This window comes from Cricetulus griseus, chromosome 7 (genome assembly GCF_003668045.3).
Source record: "Cricetulus griseus strain 17A/GY chromosome 7, alternate assembly CriGri-PICRH-1.0, whole genome shotgun sequence".
Taxonomy (NCBI): domain Eukaryota; kingdom Metazoa; phylum Chordata; class Mammalia; order Rodentia; family Cricetidae; genus Cricetulus; species Cricetulus griseus.
Window position 1 is genome coordinate 109,423,410 of NC_048600.1, and position 10,254 is coordinate 109,433,663.

Genomic DNA, 10,254 nt, shown 5'->3' on the forward strand with positions numbered 1-10,254 from the left:
CACTTGCAGACTCGAGGACAAGCAGGAAGCAAACATGTCCTCTGTCTGCCCAAGCTAGGTTCTCAACATCTCCCTTCTTTGGGTTGATCAGCCTCTGTGAAGTCAGGGCCCTAGCATATTTCAGCAGAGCGACTGTTTAAGCCAGCCTACTCCCTCTTCCAGCCTTACTGTTTGTGCCTTTAGAATTCCGGATTCTTTCTGACTCTGACTTTCTCTGTCACTTTTTTTTTTCTCTCAGTTCTACTTGGCTCTGCTCTCCTGCCTACTCCCCGTCTCAAGGCTGGGCTTGGTGCACAGTTGGAAGATTTTTGACCTCTCAGAGCTGCCTGGGAGTCTGGGTAAGCCTGGAGCCCAGGGACTGGCCAGATGGTGAGTGTATGTGAACCTTTCTAGCAGTTTGAAGTCAAGAACCCTTTTCATCTGGGTAGCCCTCCAGCCGCTGTTGGTCTGGGCTGAGAAATCAAGCAGGTATCGCACAGAGGCCTTGGCCAGGCTTAGAGCTGGGTCCAGGGCCTTCGTTGGCCAGGGTTCTGGAAGGAGAACCGAAGTTCCTGGAATCCTGGGTCCAGTTCTTCAGATTCCTTGTTTACTAGCGACTGGGCTCTGTTAGGAAAAAGTAGAAGAAAAAAAGTTAAATAGAGGAAGTAAGTTTGTGGCCATTTTGGCCCACAGGAGGGCCTTAGGAACCCGCCCCAGTGAGCCCTTGACTTGGAGCTTGAACTGGGACTGCTGAGTGAATTAGGTAGTTTCGTGTTGTTGGGCCTGGCTTTCTGAACACAACGACATCCAACCACCTGATTCACGGCAGTTACTGCTTCTCGCTTAGCTGGAGGGGGTCTGACCGGGTCTTTCAGGACTGGCCTGTGACTTTTGCAAAAATAAGAAACGGGTTTGAAGTCCTTCATCTGGGAACAGCCATAGAAGTTCCTCAAGAAGAAACCTGGGGAGTTCTAAGGTGTCTCTTTGCTTGGGGGGGGAGGGGCAGGGGCTGAGTGAGCTCGTTTCAAAAGTCAGGGATTGAAGGGTTTCCAGTTATAGGCACCTCCATACAGCCAGACCTTTCCTAAAATTTTCCTCAGCTGCACTGATTTGGTTTGTAATCTTTGAATGATGGAGACTTTACCTCAGCAAAGGTTTGAAACTCCTCTAAGGGGCCAGTAGGTCCCTACTGACAGAGAAATATCAGGACCATCTGCAATCTCCAGTCTGGAGGCCCTCAGAGTCCCTCCTAGGGCCCTCTAGTGGGACAGGACTTCTAGAGGTGGTGTGGGTATAGGGGACATTCCTTGCCCAAACTGTAGCTGGCCTTCTGCCCAAACTGCCTGAACTGGCCTGTGGGTTCACACAAGTCCTGAGGGCCCCTTGGCCCCAGCTAGCCGGAGAAGCTAAACTATGAGAGAACTCAGCACTGCCTGGTGTAATGATGAGGCTGGAGCCTGGACAGGACAAGGCATTTTCATCCTCTCTGACCCCAGCCCTTCAAGGCTCCTGCTGGCTCTGTGCCCAGGAAAGGAGTTCTTAGGAGCGCTGGTGGAAGGAAGACTTGCCAATGCATAGACTAACTTTTGTTCCTAAACTCTTTCCCTGCTCCAGGCAGAGGAAATGTGCAAAGGGGCCCAGGAAGGAGGCCCCAACCGGATGGGACTTGGCGCCAGGCTTATTTAGATGGTGGGGTGGGGGTGGGGGGTTTGAACAAGAGGCAGAGGGCGTGAGACACCCACTCCCAGAACAGAAGATATTCTGGCTTTAAGTCACTGTCCTGATGAGGAAAGGCCCTAACTCTGTCCTTTATCATTTTCTTCCCCTGTGGGCCAAAAGGGTCTGGAATGTTCCAGCCTTACCTTGCTTCTCTCTGGAATTCTTAGAGACCTGCCCGGGCACTAGGAACAAGACCATATTCCACCCCTTGACTCCCCACCCTGGCCACCTCCTCCCAGGAAAGGCGCTGTAAAAAAAAAAAAAAAGAAGAAGAAAAAGAAAGAAAGAAAGAAAAGAAAAAAGGGGGATGTTAGAGAGAAAGGAGAAAATAAAGTCTTTGGAAAGCAGAGAGTTTTACAACAGCCAAAGGTTTTATGGAAGCAATTGTGTAATGGCTTTCTACCTGCTCAACCCTTTCTGTTCTGCCTGCTGCCTACCCCGTTTGGCCTCCTCGGTGCCTAATCCCAAAGGACTCTACCACCTCCCACTGTCTTGGATAGCCACGGTGGCTGAGAGCTGGGAAGAAGAGTCATCAGGTCCAGTGGGGCCACTGACCTCTGACATCCTATGAGGGAAGTTTGTCAGAGGTTACCTTCCAATTAAGGTCTCTGCTTGGGGCTGTGAAAGCACCCAGGTTTGAGCCCCTGTGTACAGATTGGTGACCTCTGTTTGAAGGCTGTTTTGGACAAAGGGTGTGGGTTCTGGGATCTTGGCTTCCCCTCCAGTGTCTAAGGGAACAACTATCTTCAAAAGTCACTGTATCCCAGAGTAGGTTGGGCTCTAACCCTGGGGGTCAGAAGATATGTCTCCCATGTTGGGGGACAGAGACAGGGGACTTGAACAATTTGGTTGTATGCAGCAGTGTTTGGGTAAGCCCTCCACAGTTACCTGAGGACTGTCACGCTCCATTTGTCTACTTTTCCTTACACTTGTGTTAGACACAAGTGATGGTATTTCCACCCCTATGTCCATCACTGCCATGAAATAAGTGTCACACAGCGCACTCTGTCCCTGCCGGTTGGGGCAAGATACGCAGTAAAGGATTTCATGGTTGGATGACAAAAGTCACCAAATTTCACGACCCCTTCTGGGTCAGTTGGAGGCATTTCTTTCACTGTCCAGGAATATGTTCCAGTAGGACACTGTAATTGAATCCAGCTTAAAGTCACACACATTTATTTGAAGATGTAATGCGAATTTTGGTTGAATACTAAATTCAGAGACAAGATTTCAAGCAAGACTTCCATATCAGTTAATATTTTATAACCAAAATTTAGGAGCACAAATATCCAGGATTTTGTCTTCTTCATAGGTGTGTTTTGGTTTTTGTTATTCATTTGTTTGTTTTTTTCCAATGTGCATGCCAGCTTTGGGGTCATATTTTTAAAATCAGGAACAGAATCACCATTAAGCTACATTATTCTCAGGGGTCATGCATATAACCACTTATACACAATTAGATCATAAATGTCTGTACCCAGGCACATCTAGGATTACAGTTGGGAAGGTACTTACATGTACTGTACAAATATGGAACAGAGCATATTTGAACACTAGGCTCCCCTACAGAAATATTGATTTGAGACAGAAATGCAGGAGAAATACCTGCCTAAATCCAGCTGCATCCATCAACTTCAGCTTTAGCTTATTATTTAAACACAAACTATTTTCTCATTTACTGTTTTCCTTCCCCCACCTGGTCCCTTTTCAACCCCTAGATTTACTCTTGTTACTGGCAGAGATACACACACACACACACACACACACACACACACACACACACACACCCCAAAGACTGACCCAAAGAACAGGCACTTACCGGCTGGTTCCAGCCTCCTGCTCGTCCTTGGCTGCCAGGGCCCCAGCATGATCAGGGGCTTCTTTCTCCCTGCTTTTTTCCATGATTCCAGCCAAGGCTCCAATGTAAGAAATGACAAGAGGCTGCAGAGAATACAGAATTTTCTTTCTTTCTCTTTAGGATTGGGGGCAGGGTGCTTAGTAGTTTTGCCCTCTGGACAAAGTAACCCCACTGTAGGGTCACTTTTATTAAGTACCTTTAGACTCTGAATCCCAGGGGCCACAATTCTGGGTTCTCTGCTCTGGCATGGTAGGTACTATTGCCTAGGAAGGAAGGACCGAAGATTTAAGGGGTCCAGGGGTTCGCAGAGCATCCCAGCAAGAGGGCACCCACCCTGAAGGCCATTTTGTCATTTGCCTCTGTTGAAGTTGAACTCCAGTTTTGGGCAGCAAACCCTTCTGGGAAGCTTGGCGGCAAGGGTGAGTGAGCCTCCCTGCTTGCTGCTGTTGCAGCTTCACCTGCTGGGTGAGATGGTACAGACTCCAGAGATGAGGGCAAAAGTTCCTTCTCTGCCCTCTGAAATCACGTCTCTAGAGAAGATAGATCCCAAACCTGTCTCCTCCACACTGTTCTTACTCCTCAGCATCTTGAGCAAATACAAAACTGCTTCTGACTCAGAAAGGGGCCCGGGTCTCCTCTTCACCCAACCCTGGGAGCCACCACGGGTTAAGGACACCTCCTTAGGCAGTTAGAATGCACAAATCTAAATTCACTCTGGATTATCTCACTCTGGCAGGGCAAAATCTATGAGCCCAAATGTTCTTTCCCTGACTTTTCCCCTAAACTGAAGGGGTCCCTTGACTCCTCTCTCCTAGTGGAGAGTCTACAGCAAAGCCCAGGAGAGGAGTGGGAGCCAAGAGGGCAGCAGGCAGAGTCCAGAGCCTGCATAGCTTGGGTCTGAAAAACAGCCTTGTTCTATGGCTTTTCCATAAATAAAAATGCCCCAGCCCCACACCTCATGTGTCCTTTTGGGCCCTAATTTATATACTACAGAAAATGATATACCCACCTCGACATGCTTCATAACGCTGTTATTTATGGCGGGGGAGGGGACTTTTTTTTTCTTTTTTTGGCCTGAAGACTGTATTTATTACAGGTAAAACTGGTAGCAGACTCCATACGTCTAGCAAAGCAGGGACAGGTGCTTTGCCCTGAACGTGATTCATTCGCTCCAGGCCCAGCTTCTCGCTGGCAGGTCCAGGAAGCTCCCTTGACTTTCCAAAGCCTCCAACCGCTACTTAGAAGAATTTGCATCAGATTTTTGTTTCCCCATTTGGATACTATGGGAAAAAAAACCCGGGTCTTCATGCTGTTTGGTTCCGGATCTGCTGGGCTGTGTCTCTCCCCAAGAGCGTGGGTGGAATTGAAGGGGCCGGCTGGGCGCCCGCATTGATCTTTAAAAAATCATTTTGAAATCGCTATAATGTGAAGAAATATGGCGCTTCGCCCTCGTATTTCACACGTAATGACACGAGATGGCTTCATTTGGAAAGGCAAGCGGGAGGGAGTGTGTGCGTATGTGGAGATGATCCGCAGCCTTCCACTGGGCAGAGGAGGTAGTGGCCAAAAAGATATAACCCTAAGTTAGAATGGTTCCACTTTTTTTCTGAAAGGAGGGGAAGGTGAGGAGGAGGTCATGGTTCGGGGAGCTGTCTGCCTAATAACGGTCCAGAGTCAGAGAACAGCCAAGAAATCTGTCCCTACACCTAACACGAGAAAACGAAGCCTGTCTAGGAGCTGGTCCTCCCAGAGCCCCACACCCGGGGTCGGGGGTGGGGGAGGCGTCTGCACCCAAGCAGAAGCTGCAGAGACAGTAGCTGGGAGAGCCGCCAGGAAGCCAGCCTGTGGCCTCGGGGGAGTCCCTGCGCAGGGCCGCAGGGCCGCAGAATAGCTGCTAATAAAATGCACTATTTGGAAGCTCCACCAGAGGATTGTAGGGGGGAAGGCTGCGGGTGGGGGACACGGACTGGTTCTGGGGACTCCGCTGTACTTGGTACTGCCCTATGTCGGCATTTGGACATCTTCCAGAGCTGGACAAGTACTAAGAATTTAGCTTGCCTCCTTCCCTTTTTGGATGGAAAAGGAAAGTAACCGGGTGTCGCTTACTGTGCTGTTTGGGGACCCTCTCCCTACCTCTGGAGAGCTCCTTTAATCATTTCTCACATTGGCCTCCTCATCTGGACAGTTTTACGGTCTCAGAGGATTCTGGACGAAGGACAGAAGAAATGGCCGTGGACCCAACCCTTCATAAAGGCCCAAGAAATGTCAGGGAGTTAAATAAGACTGGTTAGTCCCGTGAAACTCTTTCGTAGACTAGCTACGGGGTCTGGCTAGTCCCTTTGGCCTGAGGCAGGCTCTAATTTCAGGCCAGATAGTGAGTCTTTGGACATTGGTTCCACTGAAATTCCCTTTCTCCTCCCTGAGCTCCTGGAGGATCAAGAGAAGAGCCTAGTCATGTAAATCTCCCCAAATTGTGCCCTGATTCCCCTCCAAAGAGGATAACTGTCCTATAAAACCCCCAACTTCTTCCCCACCCCTTTACTTTCTCTCCTGTGGGTCGCTGTGCTGCTGTTGTTTAATAAACATCTCTGTCAAGGGGACAGAGGACAGGAAATGAGGGCCTGCGGGGTGGAGGTGGAGGTGTTGGGGGATGACAAGACTACCTCCTCTTTAATTACCCTGTCGGGCCTCTCCCGCTGCTCTGAGGCTGGGGCGCTCTCTCTCCCAGTATGCTGGTCCTCCTCCCCTCCCTTTCTAACCCGCCTGGGGAGAGGGCTCCGCAGCCATCATCCCTCCAGAGGCAAGCCCGCTGCTTGCCTCCGCCTCTCCTCCGCCCCCATCGCCCCATGTTGAGAACCCCCCTTCCTGCAAAAGCGGGAGGGGCCCCGGGCGGCCCGGCAGCTCTGGCTGAGGTTACGTGGCCGCCGGAGCCCTGACGTGATAGCACATTGCATCAGCATAAAACAATCCATCCTGGATATGGAATGCGGTGAGGACGGATGACAGCGCGAGCGCAGCCCCCTCGCCCGATTGATTTATGTCGGAGCTGACGCTTTATCAGGCAGTCCGCAAAACTTTGACCAATCATTTTGCAAGGAGCTCCGAGCCGGGCTGCTCCACTGTACTTTGTTGGCTGAGAAGTTGAGCAGGGGGTGGGGTGGGAGGGTGGGGGTCTGGGGGGGTCGCGTCCGAAAGCCCTCTACACCGGGTCCGTGTGCCACCTCTCCCTGCTTGGGCGCCGAGGCGCGAGCGCTTCCCTTCCCCCTGCGAGCGCGCGGATAATGTCTGAGAATGTCCATTTCTGGGACGCTTAGCAGCTATTATGTCGACTCGATCATAAGTCACGAGAGTGAGGACGCGCCTCCAGCCAAGTTTCCTTCAGGCCAGTACGCGAACCCGCGGCAGCCGAGCCACGCCGAGCACCTGGACTTCCCCTCGTGCAGCTTCCAGCCCAAAGCGCCGGTGTTCGGCGCCTCCTGGGCGCCGCTGAGCCCGCACGCGTCGGGGAGCCTGCCGTCCGTCTACCACCCCTACCTGCAGCCCCAGGGCGCGCCGGCGGCAGAGAGCAGGTACCTCCGCACCTGGCTGGAGCCGGCGCCGCGCGCCGAGGCCACCCCGGGGCAGGGCCAGGCGGCGGTGAAGGCGGAGCCGCTGCTGGGCGCGCCGGGGGAGCTGCTCAAACAGGGCACGCCCGAGTACAGTTTGGAAACTTCGGCGGGCAGGGAGGCTGTCCTGTCTAATCAAAGAGCCGGCTACGGGGACAATAAAATTTGCGAAGGAAGCGAGGACAAAGAGAGGCCGGATCAAAGTAAGTTATAAAAAAAAAAAAAAAAGTGAGGAAATCCCCCCCCAGGCTGCAGGCCAGGCCCGGGGGAGGGGAGGAGAGAAGCCATAAAGCGGACAATGTGGAGGGACAGCGCGCCGGGGGCTGCAGGGCTAGAGGGGGTGGAGGAAGAGGAAGGAAGGGACCTGGGTAGGAAGAAGCTGTGTGCCATGGAGGGGGACAAGGAGGCCACCCCTACTCCTCCTAGTGGCGCCTGGACTGAGCCTCAGGGATCAATCCTCTAGTCCTTCCTCCTTTCTCCCCCTTCGGCTGGAAAGGGGGAAAGAGAGCTGCGACAGTTGCTTGAGGAGCGAGGGGGCCGGGCCGGTGGCCAGCGTGGCCCAGAGCCCTCGCGGGCACGGGCCGGAGCGCACCCGGCAGAGCCGCCTGAGCCACGCGCAGACGGTCCCCGCCGGCCAAGGGGAAGGGGGAGGGGGCTCATTAGGATTTTATTTGCGATGCAACAGCTTGGCTGAGGATTGTTCCTAGCAGATCTCACGCAGTAGCCGTGTCGGGTCGGCAGCCGGCGCCGGGAGGGGCGGGGGAAGCCCAGGATGCGGTGACCGAGCCCCCTCCCGGGTGCGCCGGCCCCTCCCCGGGAGCCTTCCTTCCAGGATCCCCCGCCCTCCTAGGGCATCCTCGCCAGGGTGGCCGCTTCTGCCTCTGCGTTTCCCAACCCCCTCCGCGGGGCTCTGGAGCACTAGCCGGGGACAGTCTGCCTCTCAGAGAGTCTGGGAATCACTTGCTAAAGTCAGGGCCCACCTCCAGAATGGAAAAGAAGACGTCCCGAAGGGACCCGGGGGAGGGGTGGGGGGAGACTGCGCAGGGGCGGAGAACTCTACCCTTAGCGGAGAGTTTCTTACCACCTCCCATTCCTAAAAGCACCCTTGCTAAAAACCCCGTGCGGAAAGCGATGCTGGCTGAGAGGATTCTTTTACTTGTCGTTTTTTTAAAGGTGGGAAAAACAAACCGGTTGGGGGCTCTTAGTTCCCAAACAATTATGGACAGATTGACAGGTCAACTCCTCACCACTTACTCCTTTGGACAAGTAGTTTAGTTCTTGCTTGCCTTGTCAGATTTCCCACCAAAAGAGTAGCCAATGGGTCCTCTGGGGGCATGCTTGCCCTCTGAAAAGTAAGGAGAGACTCTGCACCCCCCTCCCCGCCCCAGGCCTTTGCAATCCCCATACCTCCAACCTGCCAGGTTGAGTCATTAGGAGCTGATATCCGGGAACACAGCTCTTCCCAAACCTCCTGCAAACACCCAAACAGAGCCCTCACCCCATGGCCCCAAACTCGGCCTGGAAAGCCCATTATTGCACAGCAGCCGTTTGGCTAGGATCAATTATTAACAGTTTCCCCCCCTCTTTCATATTTAATGTGGCTTCGGGTCCCATCCCAGGCAATCACATTAAGAAAATAGCGCTGCAAATTGGTAAGACACGCTACTTAGTGTAGGATGAACTGAATTTTAAAATACACACAGACATTCAGGGCTTTTCACTTGGGGAGGGAGAAGCTGGTAGAGGGGGATCTTACTTGTAATAGGCTCCGCTTTTGGGGAGCAACTTTTCTGTGTCCTGGGGTCCAGGGAGAGATGCGAAAGAGAAAAAAGAAAAGCCTGTATACATTATTTCCTGATTTTGCCCCTCTTCTCTTGTCTCCCCTCAGGGTCAGTTAGAAGGCTTGTTAAGCCTAAAGGACTTTCTGTTACTCCTCCTCAGCTCTGTCTCCCCACCTTGGGGCTGGAGCAATTTTGCTTCCCAGTTTCCCTGAACTTGTGTTAACCGAACTCTGAGCTGAGCAGCAGAAAGGAAGAGGCTATTGCCACCATAAGTTATCTGGGAGCCCCGGGGCTCCCCTGTCCACTGGCTGCAATTGATAAATGGTTGCAATTGGGTTTCTTGTGAGTTGGGAGTGTGCTGGGTGTTCCTGGCTGTAAATGTGAACTCTTATTTGTGGTGTGCGATGGGGAGGGGGTATCTATTCAGAACTCACATGTCTGCTGCCTCCTGGCCTAGAGCTGAGAGATGGCTATCTGGGCAGGGTTTCCTGGGACTGAGCTGAAGGGCCAAGAGATCTCTTGGCTGTGGCTGAACAGGACTCCCTTGTCAACCCAATTCTTCCCCTTTCCTCCCAGACCTAGAGCCAAGGTCAGCCACTTTTAGCCGGTAGTGTGGCTTCAGCTATACTGACCTGAGTCCAGGTTTGTTTGGATACAAGTAGAAAAAGGCTGTGAGCCTGCCTGGGGCAGTGGAAGCTTTGGAGATGCTCTGGTAGTTTAGCTCTATCCCCTTAAAGGGCTATTTACTTGGAACTGTCTATATTAACTCCTGAACAACCAGGGGATGCTCTCTGGGATCTTGAAGACCTGGGTGATTTTCTCCAATGCAAGCCAGGGAGCAGAGATGAAGTGCACCTTCTTAGTCTGGGGCCCTTCACTCCCTTCCTTCCTTTGATTCTATTGCTGCTTCTCTTTCAGCCAACCCCTCTGCCAACTGGCTGCACGCCCGCTCTTCCCGGAAAAAGCGCTGTCCCTACACCAAATACCAGACGCTGGAGCTAGAGAAGGAGTTTCTGTTCAATATGTATCTCACCAGGGACCGCAGGCACGAAGTGGCCAGACTCCTCAATCTGAGTGAGAGACAAGTCAAAATCTGGTTTCAGAACCGGCGGATGAAAATGAAGAAAATGAATAAGGAGCAGGGCAAAGAGTAAAGACCAGTCACACCCTTCCCTACCTCACTCTGATTATTTATGGGATGGCTACAAAGCCACTGCTGTCTGGGATGTGTCCAAGTGAGTGGGGAAGGGCGGCCGCCTCCTCTTTAAAGTCCCTTACCTGCACCTGGAGCCTGTCTCCCCCCCCCCTTTGC

At 52.6% G+C, this 10,254-nt stretch overlaps 1 protein-coding gene and 1 non-coding gene across 2 annotated transcripts; both read left to right on the top strand.

The window, feature by feature from the left end:
* The first annotated feature begins 730 nt into the window (after positions 1-730).
* Positions 731-810, top strand: Mir196c (microRNA mir-196c). Its single transcript, NR_105163.1, has one exon. It is a non-coding gene; the product is annotated as a microRNA mir-196c (primary transcript).
* Positions 811-6,847: 6,037 nt separating this feature from the next.
* LOC113836565 (homeobox protein Hox-B9) lies at positions 6,848-10,254 on the top strand. Its single transcript, XM_027424227.2, has 2 exons — positions 6,848-7,364; positions 9,861-10,254. Exons 1-2 carry the CDS (start codon positions 6,848-6,850, stop codon positions 10,094-10,096), a joined length of 753 nt encoding a protein of 250 aa, XP_027280028.1. The 3' UTR covers positions 10,097-10,254.